The sequence below is a fragment of the Scyliorhinus canicula genome, chromosome 4, assembly GCF_902713615.1.
Source record: "Scyliorhinus canicula chromosome 4, sScyCan1.1, whole genome shotgun sequence".
In the NCBI taxonomy this organism is placed as follows: Eukaryota; Metazoa; Chordata; class Chondrichthyes; order Carcharhiniformes; family Scyliorhinidae; genus Scyliorhinus; species Scyliorhinus canicula.
This window is the reverse complement of record NC_052149.1, coordinates 168,768,564-168,788,120: the sequence shown is the minus strand read 5'-3', so window position 1 is coordinate 168,788,120 and position 19,557 is coordinate 168,768,564. Positions and strand designations below refer to the sequence as shown.

The window sequence follows — 19,557 nt, the reverse complement described above, 5'->3', positions numbered from 1 at the left end:
TTCTGTGCTGTGTGATCATCAGTTCCTCTAATTCGGTGCTGGATTTTCCAAAGCTACTTCCGGAGTAAGTTGGTTCAGCGGATATAATTTTGTTAACTAGAATACAAAAAGTTAGTAGTCTGAGGTAGACACTATCCTTAAATTAATTCACAAAGAATAAATTTTTCTATCATGACAGAATCGCAACTTATTGCAGCTACAATGCACAAATCATGCTTTTGCTGGAGAAGGAAATTTTCTTTGTTTTTCATTGCTATGTAAGATACTTTTTCCATTGATGTGCTTCTAATTTTACAGCTCCAAATAGCAGTTTCCGAGGACCTAACTGTAGAAGTAAACCATTCTGGAATGTACTGGCATAGTTGCTTTTCATTAGTGTGTACTGCTGTTCTGAGAATGTGGAAAGCCGTCAGGGTTGATTTATCATGTCTCAACATAAGGATAGCTCTTTACCATATGTTGAGATATGTAATAAATCAATTTATTTGAGAAGGTTCATTGCTCATTGAATTAATTCAGTGATTTTTGCAAAATGGCTTCTTCTGCTTCTGACATACAGCCAAGATCAAAAGTCATTGCACGGTTTCCTTCTCTTAAACCATTCTTTATTCATAATAATGCTCCATTTCATTTTTTTAAATTTGCAAATTTCTTCCTTCCGCACATCAAAATATCAATTCCTTACCTAGTACCTAGCGCTAGTACACAGTACCTAACAAATGCATAATGGCCACCGAAGTTAGTATATTATATTTATGTATAATCAGAATTATAGTACTATATACAACATTAAGATGCTTTTGATGAGTCTTATCCCCATGATATGATTTCGTAAATCCAAAATGAATTATAGGTGAAGATCAATGCAGATTTTGGAACAGCCCAAACCTGGCTGTCGGTAGCAGGCCCCCACTTATGATGTCACCATGGTTAAATATCCAATGAGCTTGCATGGCTACATTCTCCAAATACTCTTTCCCAGCAAGGAATCAATATTTTGATGTGTGGAGGGAAGAAAATTGCAATAAAAAAAAAAAATTAATGGAAATTAGTTTTGAATAAAGACTTAAAGAAAAGGAAAAAGAGCAATGACTTATGATTTCAGGGGAATGCCAAAAGCTCAAGAAGCCATTTTGCAAATATCATCGAATCCATTCAACGAGGAATGAATCCTCACAAAAATAAATTTACATATGGATAGATTGTTCCTTTTCAATTAATTAATTAAATTCATTAATTCAAGAAAATGATGCTATCACATTGAAAACTGTAAACAAGGCTCAACTTCGAGATGTGGTAAAAGAAAATTGGCACCTTCGGAGATTGTCTTCAAAAAGAGCAACATATTAAAATCCATTCACAATGTTTGGAAACGTCATATTCTTGCAGGTAATTTATATGTGCTGTTTTCTTCATCTTCTGTGCTGGTCTGCCAGGGAATTGTATATTCCATGGAGCTGCTTTTGACCACAAAGTCTCATAACAATAAAGGACTCTTTGAAATTCTACATTACTGTAAGAACAATCACCACAACATCCGAGTATCCTATTCTGCCCACACAAGTGGATTATTTCAGTTGAAATGCTTGTGATTAGAAAAACGACCATACCTAGCAGATTAAGCAGTAAACATTACATCCACTCTTTAAACTAATTGTGAACAGTTCAGGTCATTCTGTTTTCTGTTCATCAAGGAGAGGAATGTTGGCTTTGGTTACTTTTGGCAGAGTTAGTATCAGGTTAGGTATTGCATAGGACAGCTGCTTATTCTCTACCCTGGACTCAAAAGAACATTTTAAGAAGTTCCAACATCAGCCATCCAATTTGATTCAACTTGTTGGTTCAGTTGCAACTTAGGAACAGGTTGCACTGCAGGCCGATCATTAGAAATTACCCAGATTCACTTACCACAGGATTCCTCATAATCAACTGAGAAGACTTTCATTCTCTCACTGTAAGATTGGATTTTAATCTAGGTTTCATAGATGATAGACCAACGTCCAACTTCGCCTAATGTTTCCCCATTTTTAGGTTTAAAATTTGTGCTTTCGAACATTTTGGGATAACTAATAGGGATCGGATGGTGACTTAAAAGGAAATATGCAATTCAACTTCATTAACTAAGACTTCCGGTGGCGTAGTGTCAGGGAAGACGCATGCGAGGTGGCTTTTATCTCAGTATCAAGGGGTATTATCTTTTGAAAACACATATAAATAATGGAATAAGGATCTTATATGATTGAAATGCCCAGAAAAGCCAGGGGAAAGAAGGTGGACAGCAGAAGTTCATCGATGGAGTCGGAGGCTTCTCAGAGTGCGTCGGCAGATAAAATGGCGGAGGCAGCCTCTGGGGCTCCGGCCACTCCTGTAACGGCTGAGGTGCTTTCAAGTACCTTGGTGAAGGAATTTGATAAACACTGGCAGATTGTGTCAGAGGGCCTCTGGAAATTAATGGAGGCGGCCTTGACCCCCATCTGAACAACTCTGGAGAAGACCAATGAAACCATGAAAGCCCATGCAGCCACGATAAAAGATATGGAAGTGGCACTTTCGAGACACAGTGATCAGATTGTCTCTGGAAAAAGGGATGTTTGTTGTGGCCGAAGCGAATAAGTTATTAAAGATCAAGTTGAATGTCTAGAGAATCGGTCCAGGAGGCAAAACATTCAAACTGTGGGTCTCATAGAGAGGATGGAAGGCCAACGCCCATGGAGTACTTCACAGAGATGTTCAGTAAGATGGAGGGGAGGGTGGATACCCTTCCCTTCCTGAGTTGCATCGAGCCCACTGTACACTCTGGCAGAGGCCTCATCCTGAGGATCCACTGCGTGCGGTAATAGTGACGTTCCATAGCTTCAAAGAGAAAGAGCGGGTTCGGAGATGTGCGAAAGAGCATTGAGACTTCAAATGGGAGGGGGGGGGGGGGGGGGGGGGGGAGGTCACGCCATCAGGTTATACCAAGATTTGGGAGCAGAGCTGGGGAAGAGGGCTTTGTTCAATAAAGCAAAGGCCGGCATGCCTTCGGACAACAGTCACTGCATCGTTGCCTCTCTCTCCGGTCTCCACCCTGAGAATTTAGAAGCAGTTCAGGCAGAATTCCAAGCTCTGTTCTTGGTCTTTGCTAGCCCTCATCTGCAACAAATACCTTTTTCTGCCAGCAGATTTTGTCTCAGCATTTAAATCTTGGGAGGGGAAGGCTCTGGAGAGATTTGGAGACCTGTTTGTTGAGGAGAGGTTTGCTAGTTTTAAGGAGTTGGAGAAATTCCAACTGCCATATTCCAGTCATTTTAGGTATTTTCATTTGTGATTTTTTGCGCAAGGCTTTCCCCTCTTCCCCTTGGCACCACCCACGAATAAGAAAAATCTTTAATAAACATACTCTTTAAAAAAAAAAGTTACTTAACTAAAATAATAGTTGAATTGTTCAAGTATAAAAGTCAATATTGCAAACTGTAGTAAACCAATGGACTGCAAAACAGATACACTCAAATGAATGGAGAATGATTGTTGCTATTCTCAATTGGTGGGTGGTAATGGGGGTGGGAAGGTGCAGTGGAGGAAATGGAGAGAGAAGGAAGGAACATACATGTGGATTTTCAGGTAGGAGGAAGTTTGAGATGAAGAGACTGAGACCATGGGAGGGTGTAAGCACAATGATGGCAATTTTGAATTTGAGGTTTTGGGTCTGGAAGCCAACATGGGTCAGCATAGACAGTATGATGATAGACAACTAGCTGTGGAATAGGTTCGATGCCACAATGCTTTTTGAGGAACTAAGAAAAAGTCAAGGAGGATGGTTGATAGGAAGCAGGCCAGGAACAATAGAATCTGGAGAGGACAAAGACATGGAAGAGTGTTTCAGTAGCAAATGAGCTGAGTTCATTTCAAGCAATGATAACTTTGTGCTCTACTTAGTCCAGGTGGAAAAGATGGAATTTGTCACACAGGATTCTTATTACATTACGGCTCATGCACCAACATTATATAATACTAAAACTTCTGACAATAACAAATGGATTGAGCTTTCTTAAAAGGTTCTGTCCTCTTCTAGTTTTACTAAATATCTTTGACACTTTACCTCAGCAAATTTAAAGTCTAATCAAATTAAGTAGTTAAATGTTTCTAATTTTAAATAATTTATAACCCTAATAGGAGTACAGGTACATGGTCAATCTTCTGTTAAAAGTCTCCAATGGAAAACATAACCAGGCAGGGTGTAAAAGAGGCAGTTTATTGGCTATCGCCTGTTTTGCATCACCACGCAAGATTCATTTCAACCTAATTGTTTTTGACAGTTCGCCAACCAAGGAAGATACAATTTGCTGTACACTTTCTATTAAAGATTTTCGTGTAGAGTAACAGCATTGGTTTTAGGAAAATAATACTAAATGCAGTGACTCTCCTGTAGCAGGTTTGCTCCACATAAAATGTACTGCGTTCTAGTAGTCAAGCAAACGGATGGCTGCTGTAGATCGAATATAGAAGGGTAATGTAGCAGAGCAAATTGGTTACTTAACAGTATTGAATTCATTTGCAAGCACAGGTTTTGACATAGACAACTGTAGTAATTCAATTTCATGGAAAATTAATGGTGTATACTGTGTTACACTTGCCTTCAATGACAACACATTCTTCTTTGTAAAAACAAGATCTATTATTCTTTGAGCCAAGTTATATTGAGGCAATTATTAGAATATCCAAAATACAGAAACTATCTTATCTTGAAGTTTGACTTTATTTGGGTTTTATTTTCCAGTTTCATCAAAATAATACACTTCCATTGATTGAAACACTTGCAAGACAATATACCAATACTTTCCTATTAAAACTGTATTGTATTCCTATATTCATGATTTCATTTTATAAGTACTAAAGGCATTAAATATCTAGGAATGCAAATTATCTTTAAGAATGTGCTTATAGAGCAACACTGTAGTTTTATTGCACAATTGTCATTGAGATTATAAATTTTAAAACCATTATCACCTTCTGATCACAGGTATCAATACTGCATTGTTTCAAGTATTTAATAGCTCACATATCTAGATACGCTGTCCTTTATTCCCAATCTGGAGCTTAAACATTATTCAATTGCCAAAGTCCACAAAACATACAATTTATCGAATGGAGAATTACCTTCTGATGCTTTCACCCATTACCTTGCTACACAATTCAAATTTAAATGTTTAAGCTAACTCTCCAATACAATTATGTTTACATGATACTCAACACAGTCACAAGATTTATTTTCTGTTCTATTCTAATTAGCAAATAATTGTAAACACAGTACGAAAAACTGTAATAAGGTGGAATGTAGTAAACACACATTTGATTCATGGTGATGTTTTGTGCTGAGTCAGTTAACTGACAAGGTTCACATTGGTAATGGTATTAAGTTATGTTAGAAACAGACCACATAAATGCAGACAGCACAAACTGTTGCCTTTCTTTTTTACAACATCCGAATCTAATATCAATTAGAATTAATTTAGATTAGTAATTTTAAGTAATTAAATTAGCTTATTGAAAAAAGTACAAATGGGTTAAGACAAAGAAAAACAGTTCTTAAATTTTGGCACACCAAACTCACTACAAATTGGATTGCTTGGTGTTTATCTTCAGTTATTTTGTGCTTTCACAATCCTTTGTTGAAGTAAACATATTCCACCCCAGGACTGGTCTCTCGAACTTTGGCCTGGATATCATGCTCAAGACGGTTCACAGACATAGAACTGTAAAAATTAAACAAAGGCATCTCAAAACAGTTCAGGCAAATATAATCTCCCATGAATTGGCCAAATGAGAATGGAAATTTAGGTACATAATTTTTATTCAAGTTTATACAATGATTCTACACTATGATTTGGTTATATGTTACATCCTAAATGAAAACGAAGTCACTGTGGTGCATTCTGTGGACCTACATTACTGCTACCCCTGTGATGGCAGAGGGAAATATTCATTTATTAGCAGGGGTACCAATCAAACAAATGGCTCTGTCCTGCATAGTATGCTTAAACATTGTGGCTGCACCTATCCAGGAGTATGGCGACCATTCCATTACACACCTGACTTGAGCATTGCAGTAGACTTTGAAGTGCCAGCCAAGTGGTGTCTCAGGAATTGGTGACAGGTTGCTGGCTGTTCACACTGTATACAAGTATAGGGACAAAGGAGAGAATATCCAGCTTTGCATAGGATAATCACCTTGGAGGAAAGTATAACATTTCAAAACAATACAAGTTCATAAGATATAGGAGCAGAATTAGGCCAATCTTCTATAATCTTTATTGTCACAAGTAGGCTTACATTAACACTGTAATGAAGTTACTGTGAAAAGCCCCGAGTCGGCACCTGTTTGGGTTCACAGAGGGAGAATTCAGAATGCCTAATTCACCTAGCAGCACATCTTTCGGGACTTGTGGGAGAAAACCGGAGCACCCGGAGGAAACCCACAGACACGGGGATAACGTGCAGACTCCGCACGGACAGTGACGCAAACCGGGAATCGAACCTGGCGCTGTGAAGCAACATTTCTAACCACTGAGTTACCATGATATGTTCCTCATCAGCTACTTACAATGTTACAGGCCAAGAGCTGGATTGCGAAATCAGCCAGAGCATCTCCTCCCTAGAACACATGACCTAGGAGCGGGAGTAGGCAATTTAACCTCCCGAGCATAACATCCTCAACGTGATCTCCTCTCATTTTTCTAAACTCTAGAGCATATAGGCCTGAACTGTTCCATCTCTCCTCATACAATAAACCCCTCATCTCTGGAATCAATCTAGTGAACCTCCTCTGAACTGTCTCCAATGTCACTACATCTTTCCTCAAATAGGGAGACCAAACTGTGCACAATACTCCAGGTGCGATCTTACCAATGCCTCGTATAGTTGCAACAACACTTCCTTACCTTTATACGCAATTCCTTTTGCTATTAATGCCAACATTCCATTTGTTTTCCTTATTATCTGCTGCACCTGAATGCTTGTTTTCCGTGACTCATGCACAAGGACAACCAGATCTCTCTGCATCGGAGAACCCCAAAGTCTCTCTCCATTTAGATAATAAGTTGCCTTTCCATTTTTTAGACCAAAATGCAGGATCTCACACTTACCCACGTTAAACTCCATCTGCCACATTTTGGCCCACTCTCCTAACCTATCTATATCCATTTGTATGGTTCTTATTTCCTCATTGCAACTTACTGTCCCACCTATTTTTGTGTCATCTGCGCATTTGGCTATAGTTCCTTCTATCCCTGCATCCAAGTCATTAATATAGATTGTAAATAGCTGGGGTCCAAGGGCCGAATCCTGTGGCACCCCACTGGTTACGTCTTGCAATCCAGAAAAAGACCCAATTATCTCGACTCTCTGTACCACCCACTTGTTTAATTTATATTAAATGTACACAATGACAAATACAGCTTAGTGTTTCAGGTAGTATTCTTTGGATACAATAATAGGAACAAAGGATACAATCTAACCCAGTAGTCGACAAAGCAGCTGGTGGAGATTTTGAACAGAAAATTCCAGCAGCAGAAGAAGGTGGTTTCGGAAGACCTGGCTGAGGTGGTGGAGCTGCTCAGAGTTCCGACAGGATAGAGAGAGTGGGCAGAGATTGGAGGCTCAGGGCCAGGTGATTCAGAGAAGGCGACAGTAGGGGAGCAGAAGGAGTGAATGGCCTATTTGGAGTCAGAGTTGGGGATGGTCTTGGACAGCCAGAAGTGGTTGGGAGAGAAATTGGAGGACCCGGAGAATTGCTGCAGGAGACAAAACTTGAGGATCGTCGGGATGCCTGAGGGAGCAGAGGCCGGCAAGTATGCAGCGAGGATGCTGGAGCAGTTGATGGGGGAGGGACCTTTGATCAGCCCCTCGAGGTGGATCAGGGGGTGAGGAGGAAGCTGCAAGTGGGAGAGCTGCCGAGGGCGACGGTGGTGCTCTTGGACAAAGTAAAGATTTTGAAATGGTGAGGCAGACCAGGAGATGAACCTGGGAAGGGAGTGAGCTGGGGGTCTACCAATGCCTGGGTGCAGAGTTGGGGGAGAGGAGAGCGGATTCAACCAGATAAAGGCTGCCCGCTTCAAAAAGGGGCTGAAGTTTGGGGTTTTGTACCCTGGATGATCCATCAGAAACAGGAGTTTCATTTTGACCCGCCAGAGGAATCAACGGACTTTATGAGAGGCCATGGACTGGGAGGAGTGTGAGGGCATGGAGAGGAGCTTTGATGGGGTGGGCAATGCGACGGGGAGCAATGATGGTGAGTGTGCCTTTTTTGCGACGGGGGAGCAATGTAGCCGATCTGGGGGTAGATATGTGGTGGTCAGTGGGAAACTGGAGGGGATGCTGGTGATGTTGGTAAACGTTTATGCCCCGAATTGGGATGATCTGAGTCGAGTATTGGAGAATATTCCAGATTTGAACACACACTGGTTGGGGTTTTCCGAAAGGAATGCAGCTTTCGGTGAATGTATGGAGGTTACATAATATGATTATGATGCCTTTGAGGGGGCAGGAGGTTGTGGGGATGGACGCGGAGAAGGACCAAGTGGAATGGGCATACCTGTTGGAGGTGCTGCACAATTCAAATTTAAATGAGGTTTGGGCAGGGGTTTGTAGTTTGGGTCAGGCTGCTGTATAACACGAAAGTGGCGAGTGTGTGTGGACGAACCAAGTGAGTTCATGGTAATTTGGGCCTCACCGCACGACAAGGCAAGGGTGCCCGTTCTCCCTGATGCTGTTCGCCTTGGCATTGGCATGGCGCTACGGACGTTGATGGACTGGAGAGGGATTGCGTTGGGGGGGAAGAGTTGCCGAAAATAGGGTCTCGCTGGATACGGATGACTTGTTCTTTTGTTTTTCGGACCCGTTGGACAACATTGGGGGAGTTTGTGGAGATCTTCGGGAATTTGCTCGGTTTTCAGGTTCCAAGTTGAAGATGGGAAAGAATAAGGGGCTGGATTCTTCGATTTTGAGACTATGTGAAGGCCGTTGTGAAAACAGTGGTCTTAAGCAAGGAAAACTGGTGTCAAGGCCACCTATTCCCCGTTTTGCTGGGGCGAGCAGGGATCAGGCGTAGAGCTCGCAGCTCTAGCTGCCGATACAGGCCCCAGCACTTCCCGTTCAGAGGCCACACATGCGCACAGCGGCGGCCTGCAGCAGTCGCACTGTGCTCCATGGCGGACTCAGCCCGCAGACCTGGACCGCCGAAGTAGTGCCCCGCATCGGCCGCTTGCGTGCCCCTGACCGCTGCCCAGATTGCCCCCAGCCCCGAATGAAGCTCCCCCTGCCCGCCGATCGACCGTACTCCGACTGTGGTGGCCCCGGACTGAGTCTGCAACCGCCACGCGAGGTGCAAGCACACGTAAGCCATGCCATTGGGAATTTGGATGGTTGGCAACGGAGCATCGCAGGGATGCCCTCAGGCAATGGTCTGAGGCGGTGGATACTTGGTGTGATGTACTCCCGATTTTCAGGGTACGGAAAATTGAAAAACCAGCGATGTTCCCGATTTCGTAGCCAAAACGGATTCTCCGCCCTGTCGCCAAACGCAATTTTGGCATCAGGGAATGGAGAATCCAGCCCAAGATGTTCCCGATTAATGACAGAGCGCATGAAAGGAGGTTGGGGAGTTTCCATTCAGGGTGATGGGAACGAGTTTTAGGTACCTTGGTATTCAGGTGACGTGGAGCTGGGTCCAGCTGAATTGGCCCGATTAGTGGAAAGGATGAAGGCGGATTTTAAGAGATGGGACGTGTTGCTGCTGCTGCTGGCTGGGCTGGCACAGGCAGTTAAAATGACAGTGCTGCCTAGGTTTCTGTTCATGTTTCAGAACATCCTTATCTTTGTCCCCAAGTCTTTTTTCAGGAAGGTCAATGGGTTGAGCTCAGGGTTTGTGGGCGAGTGCTGTCAGCTTTTTTGGAATGGGATGGGGTGGGGGCGTTGCCAAATTTGATAACGTATTATTGCATGGCAAATATTGCAATGGTGGTCCAATAGAAATGCATAACATCATGAAGTATAAAGTTACAGGATAAAATAGGGAATGATTCATCTCTCCAATGAGGTAATCTAGAACATCTGTACATCATCTTAGCTTACAAAGAAAGATCTTGCATTTGTAAAGCACATTTTCAATATCTCAGGCTGTCCCAAACATTGTTCAAGTATCACTACTGTAATGTAGCAATATGAGCCAAGTCAGTTTTATTCAAAGTCAAAGTCAGCATTTGCTGCTCATTCCTAATTATTAACTAAGTGGCTGGCTGGGCCATATCAGAGAGCAGCAAGTCAACCATGCTTCTGAAAGTCTGGAGTCACATGTAGACCAGAACGGGTAGTGATGGCTGATTGCCTTCCCTAAAGAATATTAATGAACTGCATGAGTTTTCATAACAATCGGTGATAATTGTCATAGCCTCCACTACTAAGACTAGCTTTATATCCTAGCTTTGAATTTAAATTCCACAAGCTGCGGTGGCAGGATTTGAACCCATGTCCCCAGAGCACCTCCCCAAAGTTGAACTTGAACAAAAGTGAATGTTGGAAAATTTCTTCACACAAGGGACTGTATATGGAATGCCCTGTCCCTATAAGGCTACTAATGGAAAATTAATTGAAGTGTTTCTGTAGGAAATATGTACGTGGGAAGCAACGGATATGGAGAAAAGACTGCTTATTAAGATGAAAAGGGTAGGGCATCATTGCCACAAATTAGTCATGTCAAGCAAGTCAGAAGTGATAAGTAGGCGGGATCTGGTATGGTTGGCAAGTTCCCATTGGTAATGTAGCCATCTGGGATGGCCATGTCCCGATTACAAAATGGACACTTTGTAAAGAATGCAGGGAAAATGGACAATACTGAGAAAGCAAGCAGGTGCAAGGTTTGTCTGTTGATTGGAGCTGTAGCTCCCAGACAAGACCAATACTGCAAAACCATTAACATACTAATGAGCCATCTCCGGGGACAAAAGAGTAACATTTAGGTAAACGATACTAAGGCAGACACCCCGGCTCAGAGGAGACTAGAACAAAGCAGGCCAACGGCCACCTAGGACATGCACAGCAATCAGGGCACCCACCCCTTTATTGGAGGAAATCGATACAGATGATCAAGATGCGGTCCAATTAATTGGGACCAAGTTCAAGACCCGCCCAAAAGCGCGCAAAGCACCTTTTGGGTATAAGAACGATCCCCCAAGAGAGCATCACTCTCTTGGCCTTGGCTCTCAGTGAGGAGCCACCTGCCTAGCAGCTGAACCAGAAAAAGCAAGTCCAAAGTCAACGCACGCTACGAGACAGATGCTCTTAACTGCTATTCCGTACCAGCTCAACCCCAGCAGCCTCAGAACCGGACAACGGCCATTGTTCCTCTGACTGAGTGGGCGCCCGAAGCTAAGTATAGGCTAAGTAACAGCCTCCCCGAACAGGTGCCGGAATGTGGCGACTAGGGGCTTTTCACAGTAACTTCATTTGAAGCCTACTCGTGACAATAAGCGATTTTCATGTCATTTTCATTTCATTAGTAGTAGTGATAGTTTAGTTGGTGGAGTTTGTGCATGAGTATATTTGACTGTGTGTGTAAATAAATGAGCATTGATTTCGAACTTACTAACTGGTGTATCGAGTCTTTGACTCTTGAGCAAACGTAATTAGAATTAAGGAAGGCGACCATATTAACCGCCATAAACAGAGCCAATTAAAGAGAGAACATAACGAGCAACATTTACTGGCGACTCCGCCGGGACTAGATTTAGAAGTGCCTAACCACTCCGAGAGAACCCAAATTTGAATTGAGAATCCAATTAGAAACTAAAAACCACAAGCATAAGAACAATACTGATCAAGCCTCCGAGATTCGGAAGTGTGTTAATGCATGTGTACTAACAGGGATATAAGGTAAACCTGAGAGATTTTGTTGCGTAAAACCGTCGGGAGTTTTGTAGGCCGGAAAATAGCGTAAGCCGTACCCATGTTTACATCACCACTTTATCACCCCCTGTTCCAAATTCAGTAGAGAACCTAGATACAGAAGATGGCAATGAAACGCCTTATGAACCCCCAGGAATTCGAGGTCGCAGCGACCAGTGGAGTAGGACAGTGTCCCGTATGGGAAGATGAGATCAGAAAATATCTCAAAGGGAAAGGATGGCCCATTTGGAGTGAATGCTGCGCCAATGACGAAATAGGTCCCGGGAGTATAGGACATACTTGGTGGGAGAACCTGTCTGAGATCCACAAGAGCAGCTTAGGGAAAGCTCGCAAGCCGATGGCAATCGTGTCCTGCTTGGCACAATTGCAAGGCACAGAGGCGGTCGTTAGGATGCTCCGTAGAGAGATTGAGGAGAGAGATAGAAATTGTGAGGTAGATGTGAGCGAAGTTGAGAAGGAGAATAAGGATTTGAGAGAGAAGTTACCAGCGAGGGACTGAGAGGTGGATGATGCCAAGAGGGCACACCAGTCTCGTCTTGCGCATTTGAGTAATTTCCAAACCCAATACGATAAGGCCTACCAGGACATGCAACTTGGTAAGACAAGAGCCGGGCAACAAGTTGAGAAATTGCAGAAACAGTGCAATGATTTAAAAGCAGCCCTACGAGCGCTCCACATTTCCATGACGGAACAAAGGCAGAGCTCCGTAGACCACGCAAAGTGCCGGAAGCAAATTGCAGAATTGCACTCTCTGCTTTCCGTTCAAAATGGGTTTCAAAGTACATTTGGACCCCAGTTAGATCAGAAGAACGGCCCCGATTGGCAGGAATTTAATGAAACTGCCCATAGATACGTGCTTGGAACATGTAGCAGGAAAAGCCCCAGAAAAGGAGAGCACCCCAACCCCCGACTGAACAGGCAGAACATACCCCCATGAACCCTGTAACCACACACCGCAGGGCCGCAGCAGAAGGAGACGCCAATTTCCTTTATACAATCCTGTTAAGCCGTAACCCAATTATGGGACGTGTATGGAATATTTACACCGTTCATTCCCACATCAGACCCCCACCAGTTTTTCGCTAGAGTTAAACAGTAGGCCACCATGTACGGCCTGGACGAGAAATAGCAGGTAAAGCTCACTGTTTTAAGCCTCGACCCTTCAGTTGTGGCAGCCCATCCCGACCCACAGAATGTAGGAGGAGGCACCGTAACAGAGATGCACACAGTGGTCCTAGATGCGATCGGCTATAACAGAGGAGACCCGATAGAAGGCCCAAACAAGTGTAGGCAAAAGAAAACAGAGCACCCCACAGTATTTGCTGGACGCTTGTGGATTCACTTCACAGCAGTTTTTGGAGAGTTAGCCCGTGCCCATTTGTCCGCAGATAATATGGCCAAATGGACTTGAATCCTGGACTCTCATGCGGCAAAGGCAGGACAGCGAGCCTGCGCAAATTATGACCCCTCAGACGAGGCCCACAATGAAAAATGGGGTTTGAAAAGGTTGTCCCGCGCTTGGGAGCAATCAGTCCAAGGCAAAACCTCATTTGTAAGACCAGATGAAGAGCAGGAAGCTATGAATCCAGTTACAGTGCACCAGAACCCCGCATGGGTAAATGAGGGCAGGAACAGCCCACCACCGCCCAAATCCCAAGAATGTTACAATTGTGGACAGTTAGGACACTTTACACGAGAGTGCAACACACCACAAAAGCAGCAGAGAGTCCAACAGACAGGCACCCTAAATAGGAATAGGACAAAGCCAATCCATACCATTAGCGCCCATTCAGACAACGGAGACATGAACGGCACCGACTGACGGTGTTCGGCCTCCCCAACTTGGGTTTACGACACCCTTTGGGACAGGTCCGGTGGCCCACAACAGACACCATCACACTCAGCAGCTTTACAGGTCATTTACAACAGGGACACATCACAGTCCCTGTAGCGATACAAATAGGTAACATTACAACTAAGCACCCCGTAGTTTTGGTTGATCTGCCCCAGCCAGCTGAACATATCCTAGGGATCGATTTTATGAGCTCCCACAACCTTTCTTTTGATCTGGTAAACAAGCGTGTTTGGAAAATGGCAAAGGCAGCATGAGGCCCCGCCACGCTCACAGTTGGAGAGTATGAGAACAGGATTAGCTCAGGAGGAGACTTCTGGTTCAACCCTTGAACCATTAGTCCAGCCAAACAGGTTAGGGCAGTCCTGCAGGAACACAAAGCAGCATTTGCACAGCACAAGCACAACTGCGGCAAATTGGCTGGCTCTGTGCTCCCGACCCCAGAAGCAGTATGGATTTCCCCAGGAAGCAGAGGGAGAAATCTCAAAGGTAATAGAGAATTTACTTGACCAAGGCGTACTCAGATCAGTAGCCTCCACAAACAATGCACCCATTTGGCCCGTCAGGAAACCGGATGGATCATGGCGACTGACCATTGATTACCGGAAACTGAACAAAGTAACCCCAGCAGCAGCCCCCACCGTAGCCACGAGTCCTGGGACCATGCTCAAACAGGGAATCCAGTCAAAACATTTTTCGGTTTTGAACATTAGCAACGGCTTTTGGTCCATTCCATTGGATTCAGGGCAGCACGGTAGCATAGTGGTTAGCACAAATGCTTCACAGCTCAAGGGTCCCAGGTTCGATTCCCGGCTTGGGTCACTGTCTGTGCGGAGTCTGCACGTTCTCCCAGTGTGTGCATGGGTTTCCTCCGGGTGCTCCGGTTTCCTCCCACAGTCCAAAGATGTGCAGGTTAGGTGAATTGGCCAGGCTAAATTGCCCTCAGGGTCCAAATTGCCCTCAGTGTTAGGTGGGGTTACTGGGTTATGGGAATAGGGTGGAGGTATGGGCTTGGATAGGGTGCTCTTTCCAAGAGCCGGTGCAGACTCGATGGGCCGAATGGCCTCCTTCTGCACTGTAAATTCTATGAAATAAAGCGTGCCGGTACAAATTCGCCTTCACATTCAAGGGGCAACAATATGCGTGGACGTGCCTACAACAAGGCTTCCACAACTCCCCCTCCATTTTCCACCGACAGCTGGCAAATGGATTAGCAAAATTTTCCCACCCCGATTGTCTGGTCCAGTATGTAGATGACTTGCTACGACAAACAGACACAAAAGGGAGAGCACATTTCGCTTCTCGCCGAACTCCTAGGACTCCTGAAAGACATTGGATGTAATGTCAACCCCAAGAAGGCCCAGATTTGAAAGAAAAAGTGATTTATTTGGGTACAGTAATCACTCATGGTAAACGCGCGATCGAGCAGAAGAGAATTGACTCGATCGTCAAATTGCCCCTTCCCCACAATGTCTCAGCCCTCTGGTCATTTCTTGGACTGGTTGGCTACTGCCGAAACCATATCGACGGTTTTGCTACTAAAGCAGCGTCTCTATCTGAACTTCTCAAGAAGTAGGCACCTTGGGAATGGCTTCCACAGCATACGGATGTTGTGGATGTTTTAAAAAGAGCACTCAGCACAGCTCCCGCCCTACAAGTCCCAGATCCACTTTCCTGTACGCTATCGAAGTAGCAAGCACCGACTGAACCCTTTCGGCCGTGCTCCTCCAGGAACGCCATGACCGATTACGCCCCGTAGCATACGTCTCACCCGTTTTAGATCCTGTCGAGCAAGGATTTTCTGCCGGTGAAATGCACCTGCTCGCAGTTTTTTGGGCTGTACAGTACTTGGCATACATTACAGGACTAAACCCCATCACCATCCTCACTGAACACACCCCAACACAGCTATTGTTAGACGGCCGACTTAAAGACGGCAGTCAGCCAAATCCACGCAGCCCGTTGGACCCTTCTTTTACAGAGACGGGACATTACAGTAAAAAGAACCAAGACCCACACCTTCATTGCCGATAATTTGCAGTATGCAGGCAACCCTCATGAGTGCGAGATCATCACCACAAAACACAACACAGGCCCATTTAGACCTAAGACACCTCCCAGGAAAGCAGGAAGTACACCCCAGAGACTCCAGCCCACAGACACGTGCGCACCTCTGTAAATTTATGTAGATGGTTCCTTCACAGTTTTAAATGGAAAGAGAATCACCGGTTACGGCATTTATATAGAGGACGCGCCCCTAGATGAGATTTCAGTAAAGTTGCCAGGACATTTAGGCTCGTAGGCAGCAGAACTGGCAGCAATCGCGTATATCGTAGATCATCCCAACTCGTTCCCGACCCCAGCAGACATCTATTCGGACAGCTTGTATGTCTGTAATAGTTTAACAAAATTCCTACCCCTGTGGGAAATGAGAAGCTTTGTTTCCGCAAACGGAAAACCCCTACCCTCAGCCCCATTACTCCGACATATCTTAGAGACAGCGAAAGATAGAAAATATGGCATCATTAAGGTTCGCGGTCATCATCGTTCTTCCCCCCCCTGGTAACGCTAAAGCAGATGCCCTAGCGAAGGCAGGTTCCAGGCTTGGTTATTTTTGGAACCGCCCGGAAAGCACCCCAGTACACGCAGTTCAGGTCTCACAGACCAACATTCAGGATCTAGTGAAAGCACAGAAAGAAGATGAGAAACTCAGGGAAGTTTTAAAGGGAACCTTCCCAGCCCTGTATGATAAGTTTAAAAATGCAATAACCACACATGACGGTGTGATTCTGAAAGAAGGCATTTATGTAGTTCCCAGCCAGGGCAGGAACCAGATCATTTTGTCAGTTCCATGCCAATCATGGACACCAAGGCATTGAACCCACCTTAGCCCACCTCAGACCGCTCTGCTGGTGGCCTGATTTAAAAGCCGAAGTAACCCAGTACATTGAGAATTGCTTGTTCTGTGCCCAGAACAATCCGTACAGATATGCAAAAAAGGCTCAACTTAGTCATACCCGCCCCGCTAATGGCCCTTGGACAAATCTGCAGAGAGATTACATTGTACCCCTAACCCCTTGCAGAAATGGATATAAGTATGTCTTGGTGGTCATCGACACCTTCACAAAATGGGTGGAAGCTTTTCCATCAAGAACGAATACGGCTAAAATCCTAACACACATCTTCACAAGATGGGGACTCCCCCGCAGTATAGAGTCTGATGAAAGCTCCCATTTTACAGGATGCGTAATGAAAAACGTACTCACAATTTTCGGCATTAGACCACCCCCAGTCAAGTGGTATTGTAGAGAGGATGAACAGGACACTAAAAGCCACCCTCAGGAAAATGGTGCAGCAGAATAACAGCACCTGGGGTTCAGTTCTCCCATTTGCTTTAATGTTTTTACAGAACACGGTATCCACGTCCACAGGATACACCCCCCACACTCTCATGACCGGACGCCCCACGAAAAGGGACAGAGTATTTACTATGACTGGATTTGGCCAGCCCCGCAGTCACAGCCCTCATACATGAAAATGCTGTACAGCAGCTAATTGAGAATATAAAGGCAGCCCAACTCGCAGCAGCTGTGAGACTTGGGACACGGAGGAAACAGAGCAATGCTTGTTTCGACAAAACAGTACACGCCACTGAGTTTGCAGTAGGGCAGCAAGTGATGCTCTCCCTATACAATCCCAGTTCATTCCTTTCCCCTAAATTCACCGGACCGTACTCCATCTCAGACAAAGTCAGCCCCTCGGTATACAAGATTACATATCCCAATGGCAAGTCTACGTAGTTTCACATAAACCAGCTCAAGGCTTATGGCTCGCAGAATAACCATACACACTACATCTTGCTTGCAGCAACAGACGATCACGCCCCACCCACAGATGACGCATTCCTACCCTCCCCCAGCCAGTCCAGCCCGTCCTCAGACACAACTTCAACTCCACCCCCAGAGGCACAACCCCGCCTCTCCCTTCCTACAACCAGCAGTGACAATGATAGCGATGACGACAGCCACAGCACACCATGTTATGATTATCCCCCTGTACCAAGCCCCACTCCCAGCGACTCAGAGCATGATTCCAGTGACCCCTTCGAAATCACGTACATCAAAGCCCCTGACCCAGACCCACCGCCCGACGATTACGGATTAAACCCCAGTATCTCCAACCTCGACACAGGATTCTGGCACCGAGACAATTCGTTCAGGCTCATCCGGAATGATGAGATGGACCCCAATTCGCCCCAAGCAGCTTTAGCAAAATTACTCCAGTCAAGAGTATGGCAGCTGGGAAAAGATGATGACATAGAGTCTGACTCCCACCAAACGAATCCCTTTACGACTCTGTTCGTTATTGAGCAATGAGGTGTCCAGATGATGGTAAAAAGGAACCGATGGAGAGATACGGTGTCCTTTCTGATGGAACCTGCACCATGTTTGTTGTAGGTTTGTTCGTTAGTGTTGATGTTAAATGTTGGTTTTAAATTTGCACATTTTCACGGCCCCACGACACCACTCCTTTAATGCCCCCTGGCATTTAATGGAATAAGTTTGTCCACAGACAACCGTTGGGACTAGTTTGTTCACAGAAACCTATTTAGAGGTAAAATTTTGCCCACAGACAACAGTTCATAACTGCTCTTCTGCTTCGAGAGAGAAGATGCATAACTACAACCCCCACGACAACCACATTCTTACCCGTTCGTGCCGGTTGCTCAGGCAGTGGAGAAATGGCACTGATCCTCACCCTGCCTGGGGACCCCCCTCTGGTCAGCTACGCTCGGGTAGAGCACAAACGGCACTGATCACCATCCTACCCAGTGATTCCATCCATTTCTTACCCGCCGCGGCCCATACTCACCCCATTTTCCAACTTTTAGCTTGAAAATGTTTTTGTTTGTTTTACGGCGACCCTTAGGATACTCTTCATATGCTATTTACATCCTCAAACATTGGGATGGTAAATCGCACAGGCTGCGAAACGGCTCGCACTGTGTCAGCATTTTTCTCGGATGTTTTGTCCATATATTCGGTTAAAAAAAAATGAAGGAGTCACAGATGGTGACCAATTATAAAGGGTAATTGGTAATAAAGGACAGACAGACACACGAGATCTTAAGCAAGATAATAACAGATATTATGCTTGTATTGACAGGACTCCGGAAACTCAGGAACCAAGAGGAAGAGAAAGAAGACCGAGAACAGGAAAGATGAAGATGACTTCCATCTTCTTCACCTGGATCTTAGCGGGATCCCTTCGATTGTACCCAGACGCTACACCCCTGACCCCTACCACACAAGCCGTCAATGATTCCCACCCCTGCAATACACAGAACCCCGAAGTTAACAATACCCTCACCTGGTGTGATAAGTTTATCACCTGGTATTTACTTTCGTACGTAGTAGAAGCCCTCTTAGTACTGGCGATACTTTGCAGTGTCGTGCAGACACTTAGAATCAGGAAATGGCAAAGGAGAGCCAACCGCTCTCGCACCCCGGTATACACGTTTAGGTCCCCTATTTTCAGACTTCACCAAACCCCCAAACCCCTTGACATGAATTAAAGTGCATCCGTTTTTCTTTGTGGTTTGTTTGTTCAATAAAGAAATGTAAACTCTGTGCTTAACTGCCAAGCCAGAGAAATTTGTGTGCTGCTATTTGTACAGTTTAAGATGTTATAGATTATTTTTGGATTGTTTGAGTGAGGATAATTTATTGAGGATAGTTAGAGGTTCCAGTTTTTTGGTTTTTGTAATG

The 19,557-nt window shown here is 44.8% G+C and overlaps 1 protein-coding gene across 3 annotated transcripts in view; it reads right to left on the bottom strand.

Annotated features, from left to right (window-relative positions):
* Positions 1 to 4,712: 4,712 nt before the first annotated feature.
* The window catches only part of LOC119965150 (sideroflexin-1), a 132,643-nt gene continuing 117,798 nt past the window's right edge, over positions 4,713 to 19,557 (bottom strand). For all 3 annotated transcript variants that reach the window (XM_038795498.1, XM_038795496.1, XM_038795497.1), the window contains one exon: positions 4,713 to 5,732. In XM_038795498.1, coding sequence (XP_038651426.1) covers positions 5,636 to 5,732 — 97 coding nt within the window. In that variant the 3' untranslated portion in view covers positions 4,713 to 5,635. The remainder of the gene's footprint in view (positions 5,733 to 19,557) is intronic.